Source organism: Saccoglossus kowalevskii, chromosome 7, assembly GCF_978046115.1.
Source record: "Saccoglossus kowalevskii chromosome 7, keSacKowa6.1, whole genome shotgun sequence".
Taxonomy (NCBI): domain Eukaryota; kingdom Metazoa; phylum Hemichordata; class Enteropneusta; family Harrimaniidae; genus Saccoglossus; species Saccoglossus kowalevskii.
Window position 1 is genome coordinate 27,436,558 of NC_140647.1, and position 22,987 is coordinate 27,459,544.

Below are 22,987 nucleotides of genomic sequence, written 5' to 3' on the forward strand. Positions count from 1 at the left end.
AGCCCAATCGACCTTAGCCACTTGTTACTGCAGTCATGATCATAGGCATGGATATTACTAATGTAAATTACACAGGTTATTCTTCTTCCCTTTTGGAAGTCCGAAACTGAAGACTTAAATTTTGACCCATATGCGCGTCTGTGCATGCGTCTTCACCAGTATAATGACATGCCTGAACTGATCACATTCAAACTTCACATGTGCATTATACATTTTGGAATACATATGTATGTCCATTTGCCCATTTTTGTTAAAATTTATTAAAATCAAGCATTTCTGCCATTCTGGAACTGGATCTTGATCATGTATAACCTTATTTTATTAAAACTTTGCACAAAACATCTAACATTATGGTACCTTGATGCATGTCATTTTGTTTGTCAGGTTGGATTCAGAATGTCCAGGTAGCCGTTTTGTTTTAGTGAATGCAGTTCTGGGGAGGGGGCATATTTTTGTATATGTATCACTGACAAACTTAATATATTTATTAGGTACTATATAATGCAATAACTTGTTCTTATCCAGTTGGTATAAATTGAAATGCCATACTATCTGTAATTACAAACATAGTTTCATGGATTTGTGGATCAGGGAAAATTGGATTTTTTTTTCTTTTTAATCAGTGAACATTTCACCCTTGCCAAATCTTCCAATCACGAAAATATTCTAAAACCAAAAATCAAAGAAGTAGTGGTTTTCTTTTAAAATATTTTTGTTGAAGACATCTGAAATTTTCGGTTTTTGACAAATATTTGTTGATGTGGATTAAAACCTCTATCCGGATTGCTTGACACGTGGTGTTTTTGTGTTGACCTCATTTCAGATTTAATACTTTCGTGACTATAAATTCTATTTTTAGACAAATCTTTTTTTTGTTATTTAAATTAAATTGATATTTATTTTACTTTGAATAGATAATCATTGTCAACAGCTGAAATAAAAAAAAAAGTTTGAAAAGCTGGTAGTCCATGTGTTTAAGGTAAAAAGGACAGCCATAGCTTTAAAAATACTGTATTTACTCTATTAGAAGTGCATCTCAAATAGAACATGTTAAAGAACAGTTGTATCATGTATTAAATTATTCAAATATGACTTGTTTTGATCATAACCACATGACCGTGACTGCTCTATCCATGTGCGTGAAGCACAGCACGCCTGTATGTCTGTTCAACCAGTATCTCAAGAACCGCTGGTCAGATTTCCATGAAACTTGGTATATAGCAGTGTTTGAAATTACAGCACAGGTCCATCATGTTGTTAGTTTTGTAACGTCGTTGTCCATCTACTTTTTGGAGCATTAGCTTATTGCTGATGAGTGTCAGTAATCAATAAACTATCAAGTAAGCCTGTTTTGCTTGTTATTCTCTTTTCCATTCCATGTTTGTCGCTTGCCGTTTCCTTTCTGATAGGAAACAGTGTCTGTCTGCACTTATGCAGTAATTGTAATAATACAAAACCTCACATAATCACTCTATGACATGGAAATTTTTTATACAAAATTTGTTATACAAAGAATGTACCAACAGTGGTTCTCATTGGCCATTATGGGTGGGTGGGCGAGTGTTTGTGTGTGTTGTCAATTATCAAATGTAGTCCTGCAACTTAAAGAGTCTGGCAACTACAATAATAATTATATGTGGACAGAGACTCAAATGCATCCATGATGAGGTTTACTGTGGTTTTATGATCTTTGATACATACCGTTAGCTGGTATCCTAAATAATGCATCGTTTTTAAGCTGGCTGAGGGATTTTCCATGGATTTAAAGTCGATCACCAGTCTGAGGTAATAATTTATTTAAGTAATGTTGCCCTTGTTGTCAATCATAAGTGTAGGAATACATGTAAATACTCAAAATATACACATGACAAGTTTGCTACTAGCAGTGCCCATCTTATGAGCGGAATGCTTAAAAAGTATAAAAGTGAAGGTCACTAATTAGCTCTAAATTTCCAGAAAAATTAAGATGCACAAAGAGGTGAAAAGGTCAGTGAGAAGCTAAATACCAAGCCATTTGATTCAGAATTTGAGAATGATATGCTGAATGATATTATTAATTAATACAACTATAAAAACTATCGCTGTGAATGTCACACCTATAAAGTATCAGTGTTACTATCTATGTTTTCTATTATATATATTAGTATCAAGGAAACACAGCATTATTGACAGTGTTGCATTTAAATATGTATACTGTGCTTTGCTTATACTGATTTTAACAGTACTGGCAAGCTGCTTTTTATCAGGGCTACTAACTTTTAAGAGTTGGTAGCCCTGCATTATTTGTGGGAATTCACTACACTGGTATATAGATACTCTGGACTAATGCACAGATATGAGTAATTTCAGAGTAAAATATGTGCATATTAATTATTTAATTTACATAATAACAATTTTCGGCTTTTCCACTTATATCTCAAGTACTAATCACAACATTTCAATTAAACTTGGTACATACCGTATTTGTCTTCAGTTAAGCGCCACCTTCAATTAGGCGCCAGTGCCACAAAAACTTTGTATTTTACACCTCAATTAAGCGCCAGACAAAGTTGAAATTTTGGCACGTAATGATCGTGAATTGGGCGCCGGCGGATCGACTACCGGTTACCGGTTCGTAGCGATGGACGCGATCGCGGAAGTCCCTCACTGTTACTGTACGAATGGCTTTTATGTAAAAAAAAATTGGTTTTGTTTCTAACAATTTTTAAGAAATCGGTCTATAATCTCTTGAAACATGTCTTTTTAGTCTACTGTAGAAAATATCAGCGTGGTTTTTAATTTCGCAGTAAGTCCATAAAAACGAAATTAAAACAATGCGAAAATGTTCTGTTTCAAATGCGCTGTTGTCACAGTAAACAGTGTTAAATTATTCTTTAAATGCTCAGTTTACTTTTCAAAAATAACTAATTTCTTGATTTGAAAAAAAAATCATGCTGTTTTTCCCACCAAAATCAAAGCCAAAATATCGCAAACATCGGCAAATCACTTCCGCATTGCGTTCATACATTATTTAAATGAGCTATGGTAATTTGATCACGTTGGCATCATCCAGCATTTTGATTGGTTAATTAACGACTTGACCTATCAGGTCAAAAAACGCGTTCCAGGTCAAGTCCTAGACAGGAAGCATGGCAGACATCGAATCGCGCCGAGCGTTTACATGCGACCAGAATCATTCGCTTACGATGAAATTAAGTTGAATTTTACTTGCATTTTATTTTTTGTACGTTATTATAACTACTACTGAGTAATAATCGTAACCGTGGAATGCAGCATGACCGGATTTTGCTACCGTGATCATTGACTACTAAGCGTTGAATTTGTGTTTGTTTTATTTTTCTGTTGATTGTACGGCAAACTGTGAATGTTTTCTAAAGAATGATAATTTTTGTATAACTTTCTAAACTGTCTGAAAATGGGTCATTTACTCAGTATTTAAAATAAAGGCTACAGTGACTAAGCGTCAGACTGTAATGTAAAATATTGTCAATAATCTATCACCAGAATGGAGCAAAAACAATGGCTTGTAACACAGTTACCGGTACTAGAACTTGAAGTGCTTGAAATAAGCGCCATTTGAAACAAAGTTGCTCAAATTTAACCACAAATAAGCGCCACCATGACATGAAAGTGTAACAAAGTAGCGCCTAATTGAAGACAAATACGGTAGATGCTCTAGGACAATTCACACACCTGATCAGTTATTAATTATAGTCTACACATATTAATTACTTAATTTGTATAATAATTAATAATTAGCATATCAATTAATTTTAATATGCTCAATACTCTCAGCACACTGGAATTCTTTCTAAACTTTCCATACTGTAAACGTATTTTTTGTTAGACTGTTATTGACAACAGTGCATGTAAGCTTTGTCTGAAAAATGCAGGAATGAAATATAGGTTACCGGTAGTACATTTTGTATTTACAGTTTTTTGTTTGTATTATAATAAAGTAATAGTTGTACACCACTTTGATACAATACAAGACAAATTTTCTTGAACATTGGTGAGACAATGGAAATCTTAAAAATTTTGTTACAGTGAAAATTTCTCCCGGTCTAATGACTGGAAGTGTCATTGACTTTTGCAAAATTTTGTTTTTAAAATGCCATGAAATCATTAAATCGAAAAACTTCATTGCAGTAAAAAATTTAATTGTTTATAGTAATTACCTCTTATTCACTGTTGAGTGATTTTGTGTTGCTCTTTTTTAATACTGCCTGTATTGAAATTTTAATCTCAATATAGCACATAGAGGTAGTATTTATAGCTGTGGATGTTGCACGCATGACTGGTGATACAGTATTTTTAAACTAATGAAACACTGTTCGATATATGCACAATGTATATAGGTTATCTGCATACTCTTGTTGTGTTATCATGGTCTGATACAGCTATTATTGGGTCGATGTGAGAAGTCATTTATTTTATCCTTATTTATGGCTATTTCCTGACAAATCCCATGGGACATCATTACTGGAATTACTTTTCTGGAATGATCACGACTAACTGAACTCATCCCTATCATGTATTGAGTTGAATTATCTGACTATGTGTATATATCAATGTGTCCAGTGTCCCAAGGGAAACCATGCTAAGTTTTTTTATAACATTGAATCTGTTGAGATAATCCCCCTGGCGTAGTAGTACACTTTGGGGAGTGGTGGTATTAACCCTATAATGGGGTGGTGCTCCTGGGCCCTGAGGGCTGGGTAGTAACCCTAATTGGGTGGTAGTCTTAGGCTCTGGGGGTTGGGTAGTAACAGTTCTAGCCAGGAAAAAACAAGACTGTTTCTTGTTTCTGCCCACCTGCCAACAAACATTCGACTGGGGTATTTTTGTTACAAAATCGCAAGTGTAAAGTTTCTGTGTCATCTTCAATGGTAATGAGTTTTGATAGCTTAATCCACAGTGAAAGTGTCTGTCATTTAAATCAAGATTACATCGTTAGTTGCATTCAACAGTTTCCTTAAACAAATTTTCAATGATACAAGAAATAGATTTTTTTCGCTGACTTTATTATTGAAGACTTAGAAGTTTGAACATTGATTGAGTTGCCTGCATCATTTCCAATGACTTGACCTCATTAACTTGGATACTATTAATCATTATGACTAATTTGTAGTATAAAACTTGTAATTGACACCATGATTATTTCATGAACTTGGATGACCGTGTTTTAAGCTCCAATTACTCTGATTAATTTAATAGCTATTTTTATCATGAGATTTGGGTCATTGGATATTTAACTTGTTATTGGTATCTTGTTTGGGTTTTACGCAATACACTTCTGTCATTGTTCTCGTGAATTTTGCCTACTCAAATTGTCGCAGGTACGATGATCAACTTATGAATATTCATGACCTAACTCAAAAACTTAACTGACATCGTGTTCCAGATACATGTAGCTCAATCAACAGTATATTGCCGGTTTTGTGGTTTCTTCTTAGCACAAAAACTCCTGGTCATGCACCTTTAAAGCTGTACCTCTTTGATGTTGCATGATTTATATAAAAATTTTAGGACAATTTATGAGAACAAAATATCATGGATAAAGTGGAGTTTTCTGATTGATCGAAGGTCACTACATGTAGGAAAATTTAAACTAAAGTTGCTGCATTTCATGATGTGGCAAATGCTCATTGCCAGCTGGACTAACTTACTGATACCCTAGTAATGAATTCAAATGCTGATTCATGCATGCATGCTTGTGTTGTTATTTGTCAATGTCCCTGAACCTAGATACTAGATCTGTCGTGTGTGTGAATTGGACATGATGCCCTGTTCTGTCAACAAGCATGGTTTACACATGACCATGTGGAAGAAAGTCAGATAGCTCATATCACATGCACTATATGCGTGTCGAATGCATGGATCATCTTCCTATATTAATTATTCTGTTAATAATTAATAATTTATTGATGCCACACCGGATACACTTTTTTTATTTGCTATTTATAGAGCAATGCCCTGTTTTCCAGGTCTGACCTGCTCTCCCCACTTAAAAATATAAAAACCTTGTCAACTTTAGTTGTCATTCATGGCATGATGCAATACCTGTCTCCGTTTACATAAAACCCTTGTCAACTTTAGTTGCCATTCGGTAGTAATGCAATACATACCCCTATTTCCATAAAACCCTTGTCAACTTTGGTTGCCATTCATGGAGTAATGTAATACATACCCCTATTTCCATAAAACCCTTGTCAACTTTGGTTGCCATTCAGGAGTAATGCAATGCATACCCCTATTTCCATAAAACCCTTGTCAACTTTGGTTGCCATTCAGGAGTAATGCAATACATACCCCTATTTCCATAAAACCCTTGTCAACTTTAGTTGCCATTCAGGAGTAATGCAATACATACCCCTATTTCCATAAAACCCTTGTCAACTTTGATTGCCATTTGTGGAATAATGTAATATATACCCCTATTTCCATAAAACCCTTGTCAACTTTAGTTGCCATTCAGGAGTAATGCAATACATACCCCTATTTCCATAAAACCCTTGTCAACTTTGGTTGCCATTCATGGAGTAATGTAATACTTACCCCTATTTCCATAAAACCCTTGTCAACTTTAGTTGCCATTCATGGAGTAATGCAATACATACCCCTATTTCCATAAAACCCTTGTCAACTTTGGTTGCCATTCATGGAGTAATGTAATACATACCCCTATTTCCATAAAACCCTTGTCAACTTTGGTTGCCATTCAGGAGTAATGCAATACATACCCCTATTTCCATAAAACCCTTGTCAACTTTGGTTGCCATTCAGGAGTAATGCAATACATACCCCTATTTCCATAAAACCCTTGTCAACTTTAGTTGCCATTCAGGAGTAATGCAATACATACCCCTATTTCCATAAAACCCTTGTCAACTTTGATTGCCATTTGTGGAATAATGTAATATATACCCCTATTTCCATAAAACCCTTGTCAACTTTAGTTGCCATTCAGGAGTAATGCAATACATACCCCTATTTCCATAAAACCCTTGTCAACTTTGGTTGCCATTCATGGAGTAATGTAATACTTACCCCTATTTCCATAAAACCCTTGTCAACTTTAGTTACCATTCATGGAGTAATGCAATACATACCCCTATTTCCATAAAACCCTTGTCAACTTTAGTTGCCATTCATGGAGTAATGCAATACATACCCCTATTTCCATAAAACCCTTGTCAACTTTGGTTGCCATTCATGGAGTAATGCAATACATACCCCTATTTCCATAAAACCCTTGTCAACTTTAGTTGCCATTCATGGAGTAATGCAATACATACCCCTATTTCCATAAAACCCTTATCAACTTTGGTTGCCATTCATGGAGTAATGCAATACATACCCCTATTTCCATAAAACCCTTGTCAACTTTGGTTGCCGTTCATGGAGTAATGCAATATTGCAACTGTTTTGATAAAACTTTTGTCCATGCCAGTTAATCTGCATAATAGATTCTAATATTCTAAAATTTGTGTAATATGGAAGCTGTATGCTCTGAAGTCTCTGAGCTGTGTTGATCAATACTAGTCATTGTAAAAGGATGACATTTAATTTTACAGTACAGTACAGTACAGTACAGTACAGTACAGTACAGTGCAGTGCAGTGCGGTACAGTAACTTTAGTGTAACTAATTTAGCTAGCTTACAAAATTGTGCATAGTTATATGTTTCTGACTAAATATGTCTCTCATGAGATACTTCAATAAATACTGCAAGGAATTAGGTGAGATTGTAAAAATTTAACATTTTTTGAAGGGAAAAAACAAAGTCAGCTTGGGATTACAAACTACTGTATCTTATTTCAATAGTGATTCCTGTATGAAATCTGAACAAAATGTGCGATTTCAGCATATTATGGAAGTAGTTATCATTCTACATATATACGTCTGTCTTTGTTTGTAGCTTTCATTATTGTGTTGTTATCCATTCTTGCATGTTCATGTCAACACATCTAAACTTAAATTGCAGCATAGTCCCTCCACAAAGGGGTGTACTGTCACTTCAGCTGTATTTTTGTAGCTGTTCTTAATTCAACTTTTCAATTTATCAGCGACCAGGGCCAAATCGCGGAATGGGTATGGGTTATGGAGGAATGCGTCCCGGCATGTCTCCCATGGACCAATCACGAAAGAGACCAATTCCACATGATAACAGAAATAGACAACAAAGGTAAGTAATTAAGTTATTACAAATTGAGTGTTTTATTCTTATCTTTGATGACCTGCCTGTGATACAATGTATTGTGGGGTATCCATGTACAAGTTTCGTGAGTGATGTCATGTTTCTAGGAAAAGCAAAAGAATAGGTGTTTCTAGTTCTCAAACTCAATTGATGTCTGTGCTATCGATTCAGTAACATTTGCAGTTTACTAGGATTTATCTTTAATAGTCATCCCGGCAATTGAAAACAGATTTTGCGAAAGTAAATTTAGGAATCATGCAAAGAATTTTTAGTACATGTTCATGTAAGATTCTATTTTAGACTACTCTCAATATTGACACAAATACATAATATTATTATACATCTGTCACCATAATACAGCGTGCCGTAATTTTGCGGTATTTTACAGGGTATTTTCATCCTACCATATAAGGAAATGCGAGTTCCAAATATGGAATGATTACACGCGTAAGCGTCCTCTAATAATAATAAAAAACCATGGCTGCCATCAGGGTTTGACCGGTCTCCACACAAAGAAGTTCGGTAATTCTGTTCTAAACTTTTTGGATTTCGGCATTCCCATGATGTATCTGTGGAAGGTAAAGATGTATAATAATAAGGTTATTACGAGAATACCTCAAAGTATGGACTCAGACAGTATGCTGTGCAGCAACCTCCGCTGCGTGTCAGTCGATACTCCAGCTGTACTGTCTTCGTGCATACTTTGAGATATTCTCGTAATAACCTTATAGTATGCTACATGTATCAACACTGCTTACTAGGATTTATCTTTGAACGTTGTCCTGGCAATTTAAAACAGATATAGCTGATCTAATCGTGGAATCGTGCAAAAAAAAAATTGCAACTCCCACTACAAGTTTTTTTTAATGGCTCTGAATAGCAAAATGAATCATGTGAAAAGGTCAAACTTATGCCATGCTATACTATGATGGGTCAACTATTTAAGACTCGTCTTGATTTGACACAAATACATAATATAGTATGCTATCAACACTGTCTTCGTATGGTAGGTTTAGTAATAACCTGAATAACATATGTTGTCTGCAATTGTCAGTAATTGAAAGCAATATCATTTTGTATTTGATGACATACCGGTAATCATATGTATGACATATGGTTTTAACTTCATGGCTGATACTTGGAAAATATATGGGAATCATTTGTACTATGAATAATAACTGACTCTTTTATACATTTAGGTAGGCAATCTAAGCAATATGAGTTTTGTGTCCTTTCTAAATTTGAGTCCTACCTACCTAGTTCTCTAATTTTGTTGTTATTTTTGGTAAAAAGTGATATTTTCAACTTCTTGTTGAAAACTGCAAGTCTGATTGCTTTGATTATATACATATAGGTACTACAGGTGGACCTCTCTGTTTTGTTCATTTTGTGATGATATCTTTATTTCTCTAATTTTGATGAAACTTTTTGTCATTTTTAGTAAAAAGCGATATATGATTTCTTTGATATTATACATGTACATAAAGACACCTCAGGTTGGCCGATATCAGTTTATGTGATGATATCTTCAATTCTCCAATTGAAATGCTAACAGTGGAAAGGTTGCTTGTTTGTACATCTGACTGTACCATTGTCTAGTTATCATTACTGCATTTGCTATGTTCACACTGCAGCATTCTACCGAAGCCGAACTACTGCTGCTGTTGTGATATGTGTTACAGTTGTTAATCTAAACCTACCAGGAACATGTCACTTTACCGTGACCGTTTCTACAATTTTTATCTCGTGTGTCTTTAAAAAGTTTCTTCAATTTTCATTGGATCTGTTCAGTCTCTTCTTACAAGTTTTTGTCGCATAATTTTGTTCGCCATTTTTCTGTTTCCTGTTGACCTATCAATCTATCGCAGTATTTCTTTACTCTGCCAAATAGATATTAGAGGGCGTACCTCTTCGTCAAATCGGAAATTGCGTGAAGTCATAATTAATAGATGTTACTCGAAGAAGACTATTGAGGGCATGATTTGGGCTCCGATAGTTGGGCCCTGCATGTGCACAGTCAGGGCCATGTCGGGGATCAACCCTATCGTAATTCAAATCCATGGGTTTATTGGAGTTGAAATTGGTTCGAGTAGAACGTGTAAACACGGCCATTTTTGCTGACTCAAGCCGTAGGGCTCAGATATAACGCTGTCGTGTGAACATAGCAATAGTTTGTTGTGTATACATACCTAATGTGTAATCAAGGATTATAATTTAGATATTTAAGTGCACATTTGTAAACAGATGTGATATACTCTATTTATATAAGGGAGTTAAAAAAAATGTTAGCATAAGTTTATCTTGTGAAAATGTTCAACACTGACTGTATATCATCGTCAATGACTTAGTTGTATATTTTTTACAGTTAAATTTCTATTGTACCTTTTGGTTTTACCGAATCATGTTTGTTACAGACATACTAAGTCCAATCCTTCCTTCCTTCCCCCCCTCCCATCCCATCCCTAAATATTTAACAGGCATGACAGAAATGCAGAGAGTCATAAACCACAGAGGTAGGTTTGTTGTATTGCCTTGAAAGCTACTTAAGTTATCCCAAAACCGTCTGATTATGTTTTACATGTTTGCCTGTAATGTATGCCTATACAAATGTATGTATTTATTAATACTTGTTGGCTCATTTTTAGTTAATTGTCATTTTTTGTGTCCTGTGATTGGCTTATGATACTTTCATGGATATGTCTGTGATTGGCTGATTTTATACTTGCATAGTCCTGTCTGTGATTGGCTGATCATACTTGTATACCTTACTCAACCGCAATAGTGCCCAGGGTCCTCAACTCAGAAAATTGTGATTTTTTAGGGGTGGGCGCTTACCTGAGCACCCTCCTCAGAAAAGAGTGCAAATGACATGTGACAGATTGAGGGGAATATCAAGTCTTTGAAGGAAAATATAATTACGAAATTAGTTACGTCATTATTGACTTTTACAATGAAGAAACAGAAATGTCACAAAAAATATGCACATTTCATTTCGTCATTATCTTCACTCCACAACTCTTGATGAAAAGCACTTTTCGCCATGATGTATTCATGATTTGACCTGCAACAACGTCATTTGACCTAATGGGTCAAGTCTGTTAACAATCAGAATGCTGTGTTGTACCGACGCAATTCTTCATAAATTTCTGGTAACGCAATGCGAAAGTGATTACCAGTATTCGTTAAGCAATGAGCAATAATCAAGTTTTAAACTAGTGGCATTTTGAAGGGGTGGGTGCTTTGCCGAATGTGACTGCCAATATAAAAATTGCGCAAAGATGGGGGTGGGCGCTTGACTGTGCATGGGCTCTAACGTGGTCGAGTATGGTACATGTAGTACCATTGTGATTGGCTGATATGATCCTTGTATAGATATGTCTGTGATTGGCTGATTTTATACTTGCATAGTCCTGTCTTTGGTTCGCTGAGCATACTTGTATAGTACCATTGTGATTGGCTGATATGATACTTGCATAGATATGTCTGTGATTGGCTAATTTTATACTTGCATAGTCCTGTCTTTGGTTCGCTGAGCATACTTGTATAGTACCATTGTGATTGGCTGATATGATACTTGCATAGATATGTCTGTGATTGGCTGATTTAATGCTTAGTCACTTTTGTGATTGGCTGATATGATACTTGCATAGATATGTCTGTGATTGGCTGATTTAATGCTTAGTCACTTTTGTGATTGGCTGATATGATACTTACATAGGTACATGTATGGGTGTGATTGGCTGATATGATGATACATACATATAGTGTTGTCTGTGATGAAGTTTTCATGGAATTCACTTTGGGCATTAATACTTTGTGTAATCAGAAATCTGAAGGGTTTCATGTACTGTATTGGATTTTCAACCTTGTCAGAACCGTGTATTTTAGTTGAAATTCTGGTATGATGGGATATTTCATCATATCTTCTTAACTTCAGAGGTGGATTATGAAATTTTGTTAAGCTGTCAAAAGATGTTGTAACCCAGACTGTATCCAATTTACATTTTTTTAGTAGGAAGAAAAAGAAGATTGCAGACAAAGTGCTTCCCCAGAAAGTACGTGATCTCGTTCCTGAATCACAGGCTTATATGGATTTACTAGCATTTGAAAGAAAACTAGATTCCACTATCATGAGAAAAAGATTAGACATACAAGAAGCACTGAAAAGACCAATGAAGGTAACATTATGTTATTATTTCTGACTTCAAACTTAAACTAGTGGCCATTTCCGTCCTAAAAAACGTAACATTGTCTGCAACCACAAAACAATGTACTTTTAATTAGTGCAGGCACAGGACCAGCTGTCGGCCAACCCTGAGCGGGCTTCCTTTTTGACGACTCATAAGCTGGCTTTCCTGTCCGTGCCCATGCAAATAAAATCTGGTAAATGATTAAATTATATTATGATTATTAAAAATAGCATGCATGTCAGTTAGGCCAGACTTTTATTATTCTATGTTTCGCGAACCAGCCAAACAAACAGGAGCTCAAAATTAAATAAAAATAAAATTTTATTTCAGCATAATTTCTCGCGCCCGCTGACTTGTAAGCGCAAAAAATTGCTCAAAAAATATTATTTTTATCTTCATTTTTTTACCTCCCGTCGCATACTAAATCCAAGTTGCATTTTCGTGGGAGTATCATGATCAAAGTATCGAAGTCTCGCGCAGATGAGGAACAAAGTTATACATGGAATAAAATTTCATTTATTTCTTCTCTCTTACAATTCTCTGAGAATCACACAAATCTAATGGAAAAAAAAAATTAAACAAAATTGCCTTATAAAAACTCGAGAAACAAGGAATAAAAAAAGTCTGGCCTTACTAGTTTTGAAATTTTTAAAGCACTGACCATGTTGTCACAATAGATATGCCATCGATATAATTTTTGGCAGAAAACATGCCAGATAGCTGGGCCATACATGGTGTGACCTCTTTCTAGTTTGGCTAATATAAACCTAGATATGATGCAAAAAACAGGTTTTAAATAGTGTAAATTGACCATAGTATAAAGAGCCATATTTCCTGTTCAACAGGGATACTTGGGATATAATCATATGATTCTCTAATATAGAGACAGATCTGTGATAAAATAGCGTGTCTGAGTAGGATAGTTTGTTGACATCAAATTTCTCATCTCATCTCATGGATGCTTGTGGCAACTATGTAAATCTTTTTGAATGTATTCATCGTGTATGTATTATGTCAATCGGATTAGGGGCTTTGCATGGCCACTCGTGTACATAGCCTCTAACTATATCTGACCAAATAACCGCGCAAATTACATTTACCGGGGGTATGTATTTTCTCTCTGACGAGTAGACAAGTTGCACACACATATAACAGAAAATGGAATTGGTTTTGGAATCAGTCTTTGATGATCCAGTTTGTTCCACATTTTAACGAATTGAATACGCATAATTGTGTTTTTCCAACCAACTTACAACCTTCACCCCCCTCACAAAATATCTTAGTATTAGTATGTACTGATAGCAGAGTCTGAGCTTCAAAACTGTCTTATTTAATTGTAGTATAAATATACCTGATAACTTCATCTCTGGTTTCCATAACCGCGAGTTATAAACTTGAATTAAACATAGTGTAATCTTCATGTAAACTTGCTTATATATGCATGAGATGCCTGGCATGTTATGTACCGGTAGCTTCGTTAAACATGCATAATACATGCATATCCTACAGCTTCTCAAGGTATCAGTCTTTAAATATTGATGTGTGATGATCATATATTGTTGAAAAACAACCAAAATCCTTCAGTTCAATTTGAACTTCATCACTATGCATGCATTTATTACCTGGACAATGGTGTATTAGTGCACCCACCTCGCATCAGGGAGTGTCTGATTACTATTCCCATAGCTGACTGTTCAGTCAGACCTATAAAGCAGAATACAGTCAGCCCTGCCTTACAATCACATGGTATTACAAAGCTTTATGTTTGAAAATGTCTCCTGGCACAAAAAGATTTAAAAAATAATAATTATTTATTAGTTATTTGATGTCAAAATTCTGCTACTAGTTTTCAGATACGGTCTTTCTTTTTTTTTGAAATCTTTCACATGCATAATTCTGAACTTCATTCCTTGGATACAGCAGCCATTGTAAGACTAAGCTTGAGATTTCCCTCAGACATGAGTGCGGAGCATCTCGTGCTGGAGGGCTTATGATATCTTGGGAGGTTGTATGACTCAGTGGTGGAATTATTGATAATACATAACTGATTACTGTAAACAGATTTTAATTTTAATTGTGTGAGTCTGGGAAACAGAATAATGTTGTAGCAGTGTAAATTTCGTTTTGAATGTTTATGGGTGGGTTGATTCTTTTGATATAAACTATTTAATTTTTTTTTTTATTTTTGAAGAGGAAATATCAATGTTATAGTGAATATTTGAACTTCCCATTTTCAGGGAAATACAATGTACACTTAAAAACAAGTCAAGAATATTACCTTTATTAAGAATTTATCATTTTTAGGACATTTTTTTGCAAAACAAATTATTTTTCATTTCAAAAAGAACACAAAAGCACACAAACTGTAGTTTGAATAATACTATTTGGGTGTTCCACTTGCATAATTAATAAGGATTGCAAATCCATCAATATAAGTATACGAGAAATATGTAACCTTTGACTCAACAGAGAAAAACTTATTATATTAGGCGGTTTGAAAAATGGCAATTCTGGTAAGAAAAAAGGTGATTATGCAAATTAGCAAATATCTCTGTTTATTTTTTAAATTCAATTTGAGATAACTTCAGAACCCTCTTTGTCTGAATTTTTTGTCATTTTCAAATATCCGCCACCTTGTATTTCTCCACAGAGCAATAGAATTAAATGTAAAACTTGCATAAGTGTAATTATATTAAATATCTGATTATCCATTTTTTATTGATTGCAAACTTATCCAGACATTGTTTTTACTGTTTTGAAAAGGTAAAAACGAGTACATTTTTGATAGGCTGCCATATCCAGGTAACAAGGCATGTCTTAAACATCATCTTCGTCATCTGTTGCTCGTTTAAAAAACATGGTTAAAAAGGTACATTTCATCCTTAGCACAGCGGAGTCACACGCAACAAAAATAAAATATGATATATTGTTATTTAGCTGTTAGAGAAAAGAATCCTCATTGTGGTACATATTTATGCAAGACATATTTTAAAAATGGCATCGTCTTGTAAGCTCAACGGCATCATTTACGTTCATGTAAGAATATACACTTAATGGTATGTTATTATTTTGCATCTCCCTGCATACCAGCAACAGATTGCCTTCTATTTTAATCATTCCATATTCTTGAATGACATTTTATTTTACTTTTCTTTATTCTCAGCAAAAACGCAAGTTACGCGTGTTTATTTCTCACACCTTTTATCCTGGTAAACCAGATGCTGAAGAAGATGAGGGCAATATACCTTCCTGGGAACTCCGGGTAGAAGGCAGGCTTTTGGATGATGTAAGTTCAGTCAAGGTGTTACAATTTTACATTGTAGCACAGTGTGCATTTGTGTGTTCGGGATTTAGTAGCTTAAGCTCAAATATCAATTTTTCATGATTTTGACTGAATTTTTGTAAACCCCCTGCAAAATGTTGGCCCAGGATATTCTTGGTCACTATAGTTATTTCTAAAATTCCTAAACTGCACTTTATTAGCAAAGCACACAAGAGAAATAATTGTCTGATATGTCTGTGTGTTTGTCTGTACAAGTAAATTTTTCTGAGTTGATCAAATTTAGTACATAGGCACCTTGGGATAATGCACAGACATGATTCGTTTTTGGCCAAGTGTGTGCAAATTTGCATATTTATTATCTCATTTAAGGCTGTGTAAGCAAAATCTCAAAATTGTATTCGGTACATACATGTAGGTACTATGTGGTATTGTGCGGACATGTTTATGTTTACAGTCATGACCATGCATATTAAGTGCTAATTTGCATATTGTCCCATTTTAGTATGTAAACAAAATCTCAAAAACTTCAGAATTGATTTTGATCAAATTTGCTGTTTATTCATGCTGAATTCTGCTGGCTGATGATCCTAATCTCTAATGCCATTGCTTCTTCACTGATTGTTGGGAATTTTCCTACATATTTCTTCATAAATACATATATTCTGTATCAACACAGAAGCTTGGCAGAGTTTTACTTTGATTTATAGCACATGATTTGAAAACTGTTGTCATAAAATAAACCTTTATAATTGTTCTCATATTTTTTCTACTATTTTGATTAAGAGTTGAAACCAATAGGAAATTAATTATCCAAGATCATCAAAAAAAATATACAACAAAAAGGCAAAACATTTCATCAAAACTTAAAAAAACGTTTTCTGTAGTAATATATATGTACATGTAGTATGTTTTGTTCTAACTGTATTTTTTTCTCATAGCCAAATGCCCCAAAATATGACGTGAAGACTAAGAGGAAATTTTCTTCATTCTTCAAGAGTCTTGTAATAGAATTAGACAAAGACCTTTATGGTCCCGACAACCACCTTGTGGAGGTAGGTTACCTAGCTATTGTTTTAACTGACTGTGATTGTGATAATCACTGTCAAATTTATGAATTGTTACTGTCACTGTTAACATGATTGATAACTGTACATGTTGTTTATTTCAGTGGCACCGTACAAGTACCACAACTGAAACAGATGGATTTCAAGTTAAAAGGCCTGGGAATGAGAACGTCAAATGTACATTACTTTTACTTCTTGATCACCAGGTAATATTTGTATTTCTGTATTTCTTGCCTGTGATATAAAGGTCATATTCATTTACAAATGGCATGTAATTTGTATACTTAACTGACATTATACATTTTGAATCAACTAATATTCAGTGAACTTGAATTATTGACTGAACTTGAATTAACTAACATTGACAGTATCCAACACTGTATGAGCATGAATAAACTAGCACTGAGCTAATGTGAATGACTTAACTAGTACTGAACAATAGCACTGTCTGAACATAAATGGCTTAACTAGCACTGACTGAATATAAATGTCTTAACTAATCATAACTAAACAAGGTTATCTCAGATGTAGCATGAATTAACCAACAATAGTGCTACAATCTAAGAAGACGACGTTTTGCTAAATTATCGACCTCTTGTATATTACCAGTATTAAAGTTAAAAACACGGAATAGCTGAATTGGTTAAAATAATACAGTCTCATACAATATCTTCTGCTTCTATTTTATTTTAGCCACCTCAGTACAAATTGGATTCTCGTCTTGCCCGTCTTCTAGGCGTTCACACTCAAACTAGGCCAGTTATCATTAATGCTTTATGGCAGTACATCAAAACACATAAATTACAAGACACAAATGAAAGAGAATTCATTAATAATGATAGATATTTCCAACAGGTAAGTGTTTCAAAGTTTATCTTTCGTACCATCTAGATTTGAATATTAACAATATAACACGTCTCCATAATTCACAGAGGCCATGAAGGTTGTTTAGCATGTGCATGTCAGTGTGAAGCAGTGAATGTTACCAAATATTTCCTGCGATCACACTTAAATTATGAAATTGCTAACATTCTACCGGTGAATATGTCATACCGGTAGTTATGTTCTTACAGTACCGGTAACCCAATCGTTTTGATATTGATATGGACTTGTATACGATTGTGAGATGTGTAAATCACGGTCCACCAATTAATTACAGTTGTACAATGAATGTTATAATACTGATACAATTGCAGATTTTTGGTTGTCATCGTATGAAGTTTTCTGAGATGTGTAAATCACGGTCCACCAATTAATTACAGTTGTACAATGAATGTTATAATACTGATACAATTGCAGATTTTTGAATGTCATCGTATGAAGTTTTCTGAGATGTGTAAATCACGGTCCACCAATTAATTACAGTTGTACAATGAATGTTATAATACTGATACAATTGCAGATTTTTGAATGTCATCGTATGAAGTTTTCTGAGATGTGTAAATCACGGTCCACCAATTAATTACAGTTGTACAATGAATGTTGTAATACTGATACAATTGCAGATTTTTGAATGTCATCGTATGAAGTTTTCTGAGATGTGTAAATCACGGTCCACCAATTAATTACAGTTGTACAATGAATGTTATAATACTGATACAATTGCAGATTTTTGAATGTCATCGTATGAAGTTTTCTGAGATTCCCCAACGATTGCATCCTTTGTTACATCCACCCGATCCAATAGTTATAAACCATGTGATTACAATAGAAGGAGGTACTGATCAGAGGAGAACTGCTTGTTATGATATCGATGTGGAAGTGGTAAGTAAATTGTATCATTGAATATTTATTAAATGAATTGTAATCATCAAAAATACTATTGTCAGCAGTGTGTATGCTGCTGAGTTTATATATCTTTGGCTTTGATACACTGTAGCAGTGAGTCAGTCCAAAGAAAGCGTGACATGTGGGTTGTAGATTGATTGTTAGCTGATGTCACCAGCACTTTTGATGAAGAAACAAAAGTCTCCGGATGTTTATGATTCTGATTCACGCTTTGCAAACTGTGATTATATACATATTTGTTGCATCATGCAAGTTCATCTTGGTTAAAAAAAAAGTTGTTCTTGATACTGGCATGATAGCCATGTTCTCGTTCGCATGTTCTCTATATGGTTCTGTATTTATTTACACTTAATGTTTTACATTAAATGTTGGTTATGTGCCAAAGACTTCAAACAAAATTTTACCGACAATACAACTTGTTAGAAGGATGAAAAACATGAATCTATGGAAAGCACTGTTAAAAAGCACTCTAAAAGAATACAGACATCATTTGTATCGTAGTGTTTTTATGTATTTAAATCACTTTCTTAATGTTTTATTTGTGCTGAAATGTTAAGCGTGTAGCCAACGCTGTCTAAATATTGAAAAATTACCAATAATAGTAAATGTACCTTTACTTCAGTGATCAATATCCTGCCCTCTGGTGGCCGAAAATTATCTTATTTCTGACTTTTGGAAGAGACCATTGTGAACAGCGCCCCCACAGAACTATGTTGCATTTTGATTTTGTTTTTTTCATTCAGGATGACACATTGAAAGAGCAAATGAAATCTTTCTTGCTTTCCACAACTAGTCAACAAGAGATAGCTGCCCTTGATAACAAGGTAAGGGTCTGTATCCTACTAAAATTCATCTGATTGTGGCTTCATGCATGCTGCATCCAATGTAAAATTTAAAGTGTGTGTAACTATTGACGTAGTTAGCTGCATGATGTGTGGCTGCAAGGTTTGTTTATGTGTTTTTTTTTATCTCAGTAATTCCTAATTTCAACATATAAATATCGTGGTATCGGATCTCACAGTCACTTGTGCAAATCAATAATTAATTTAATTATCGAACAGTCATGCAGCGCACGTTTAAATTATGTATGTTGTGTACTTCAATCGAGACCCATATGAAATACAACAAGATGCAATGACTGAGGTTTTCTGGATTCTGATCACTCAAGATTTGTACAGATTCTAGTGAAGTCTGGTACATGTGATAGTGAACAACAAAAGAAGTGATATTTAAATTAAATTCAAATTCCATTAATCAAGTCAATATTTTTGATTGTAGATCCATGAAACGGTGGAGACAATTAATCAACTAAAGAATCAACGTGAGTTTATGTTGTGTTTTGCCAGAGATCCACAGGAGTTTATAAATGAATGGTTGATGTCACAATCTAAAGATTTAAAGGTAAGCTTTTGTTGTGCATTGGTTGTATGTAGGTATGTAACAATGATATGTTTGTTATTGTTATCAATTTATTCTATACAATTATATATGGGAATTTTGAAACAACATGAAAGATGTTGAAATGAATTCTTGTTAATTACTCCCTGTTTGGACGGAAGTCCGAAAACAAAATTTATGTATTGACCTCCAGCTGACTGTACACTGAACATAATAGGATATTGATTTTTTCAAATTGGATTAATAACGGCTGACTGGTTGCCATTTTGTTTTAAAGAATGCAGTGTCTGATCCATAAATTTCAACATTCCTGGACCGATGTCAAAGTTCACACGTACATTTTTGTCACTATCAAATCAAAAACTATAGACTGGTGGTTTTATACATCAGGTTATATATATTTATCTTGCATCTATAAACAAACAGCGACTATATCATCGACAATAATGTTAATATATGTCTCATTTTGTGTTTTTTCAAGACTAGCATAAATGTGTCTGTTTCTTATATGTAGTTGCATTCCGAGATAATTTATAAAGCTCTATTAGGAGATTTATGTGAAATTTTTAATGGCCTGGACAGTTTAACTGTAATGCTAATCTGTCAAAAAGCATTCTATTTTCATCTTCTCTGGTCAAAATGAAAAGCAAAAAAAATTATGACATTAGTGTCAGCCATATTGGCTTTGAAAAGAGTGACCTAGCGAGTCAAAAAGTTAAAGATAGATCCCTGCATGGAAACATGTCATTAGAATGGCATTCCAAGATGAGTGTTTTTTGTTTTCCAAACTGAATTTATTACTACTTATTGCTAACTGTATTTAGATCAAAAATAAATATGTGTCATCGTAACCAACCGTCCAAATATATGGCTTCTAACTAAATTTTGAAGTTGCCAAATTGTAACACAAACAACAGTTAGTAATGTAGTGTAAACTATTCTTCTCATTGTTTTATATGTGGTCTCAACAGATTATGACAGATGTTGCTGGCAATCCAGAAGAAGAAAGACGGGCAGATTTTTTCTTCCAGCCTTGGGCACAAGAAGCCGTGTCTCGATACTTCTATGGTAAAGTACAACAACGTAGAGCTGAACTGGAACAAGCATTGGGTATCAGAAACACTTGAAATCTTTGATTTCCGTTATTCACTCTATCCGTGCAGCACTGCTACAAACAGTATGTTTATTATGTTGTTTATAAGGTACAAGCACAGTTTGGCTGAATTTGCATTCAATTTTAGAAAAATGAAGTAATCAACATGTATTGATGTGAAAAAATAGTTAAATTGTGCATACAATCATAAAAAAAGCTTGTTTAGATGTAAAATTAAATAATTACAAGTGTTTTATTTTATTTTATTTAAAAAAAAACAGAAATATGCTTTTCAACAGAAATTTTGTATCCTGATGTAATTCTACTTTTGAAAGATAGATTTTATATAATGTTATGCTGTTTGTATTTCCTGATGTTTCAATAATATTTGCAGATCAAATATAAGTGTCAATTAAAAGAGTTGGAATATTGATATCATGTATATTTTGCACCCATAAAGTAAGATAAAGTGGACAGAGATAGAAAACTCATTTCTTGCTAATGGGCCACACTGTAAAAAGTAAAAAATCTGTTTTGTCTTACTTGTATTCAGACTGCATGAATGATATCTACAAATAAAGTTGAATAATTAACCCCTAAGGCCAAATAAAAAAAAATAATGCATCTCCAACCTTGCCTACATTTTTCAGGCCACCTCTGTATTTTTTTGTGGCCAATGGGCACTTGTAGGTACATCTTTCAGCTCTACTTGAAATTCTTAATTTTTTAACCAAAATGTCAACCTGTTCATGCAGGATGTGGTATTATTATTTAAAAACACTCTATACAACAGTATGGGCCAAGCAGCATTGTGGGATAATAAATTGATTAATTTTCATAAAATAAAATAATACCGTACTTTTGATTTCAATATTACAAGTAAAACAGCTTATTTTATTTGGCCCAACTGTGATTGTATTAGCTTGTGCTAAAAGAAGTTAATTGTATTGCTAATATTCCGCTAGTGAAAGGTTTTGTTGTAGTAAAATTTACAGCGATATGCTGAATAGTCTTATTATTTGTATCTTTTGTCTTATCTGTCTGTAGTATTTGTATGTAATACTTTTATAAGAATAGTAACATTGTATGAATGAAATATTATAAACTTGTTGTGAGATTGCTGATTTCAAAATCCATGTTTTAATAACTGCAAGGTATTGTTTGTAAGTACATGTATCAAGTAATGTAAACCATACTGCCAAGTCATCTTTCCAGTTTTTGAAATGAATAAATATAATATTTTGTAATGCAAATTGTGCTTTTCATAATTCAATTTTTGTCTTAAGTTTGAAACCTCTTTAAAGCTCCGTTGTCATCGTAGATGACAGAGTGAAGCTGGTTAATATAGATGATTGTCCGTCAACAATTATATTTTCGACTTATTTTTGAAAACTACCAGCTCAATTGGGTTGATACATTTTATGTAGGCACCTTGGGTAGACCTGTGTCAGATTTGTTCATTTCTTGATGTCTTCCATTCTCTTCCATTTATTTTTGACTCTCGTGTGCGAAGCATTCTTTCAACACCACAAATTATAAATTCTCGTGTACTGCAGGGATCTGTTCTTGGTCCCTTACTTTTTTGCACCTACATTCCTCCACTAGGACAGCTTATCAGACAACATAACCTCTCCTTCCACCAATACGCAGATGTTAACTAGCTATATCCATCCTTTGCTCCATCAGACACTTCATCCTCAATTGACATATTGGAAACATTAGTTTGTGAACATTAAATCGTGGATGATGACAAAACTGAAGCCACGCCCAGTAAACCACACCTCTGTTGGGTCAAGTACAATCCAATTGGCAGAGTCAGCACGCAATATTGGAGTCATCTTTGATCATCACTTCACCTTCAAGAAACACATAGCTGCAACAAGTTGTTCTATCTATTTTCACCTTTGTAAATTTGTACATAAACGCCACTATCTCACCAAACACACCTGCCAAAAACTTGTTCAAGCACTAC

General features: G+C 34.1%; 1 protein-coding gene across 6 annotated transcripts in view; it reads left to right on the forward strand.

The window, feature by feature from the left end:
* LOC100366427 (SWI/SNF-related matrix-associated actin-dependent regulator of chromatin subfamily D member 1-like) overlaps window positions 1–22,268 on the forward strand; it is a 36,969-nt gene extending 14,701 nt beyond the window's left edge. Inside the window, exons 2-12 of one of the 6 annotated variants that reach the window (XM_085501410.1) lie at window positions 8,069–8,187; window positions 10,677–10,712; window positions 12,212–12,377; window positions 15,553–15,675; window positions 16,611–16,724; window positions 16,841–16,942; window positions 17,430–17,591; window positions 18,345–18,500; window positions 19,268–19,354; window positions 19,803–19,925; window positions 20,894–22,268. In XM_085501410.1, the coding sequence (XP_085357536.1) occupies window positions 8,069–8,187; window positions 10,677–10,712; window positions 12,212–12,377; window positions 15,553–15,675; window positions 16,611–16,724; window positions 16,841–16,942; window positions 17,430–17,591; window positions 18,345–18,500; window positions 19,268–19,354; window positions 19,803–19,925; window positions 20,894–21,049 (1,344 nt within the window). In that variant the 3' untranslated portion in view covers window positions 21,050–22,268. The remainder of the gene's footprint in view (window positions 1–8,068; window positions 8,188–10,676; window positions 10,713–12,211; window positions 12,378–15,552; window positions 15,676–16,610; window positions 16,725–16,840; window positions 16,943–17,429; window positions 17,592–18,344; window positions 18,501–19,267; window positions 19,355–19,802; window positions 19,926–20,893) is intronic. The other 5 variants (XM_085501412.1, XM_085501411.1, XM_085501413.1 and 2 more) reach the window with 5 other exon arrangements.
* The last annotated feature ends 719 nt before the right edge of the window (window positions 22,269–22,987 follow it).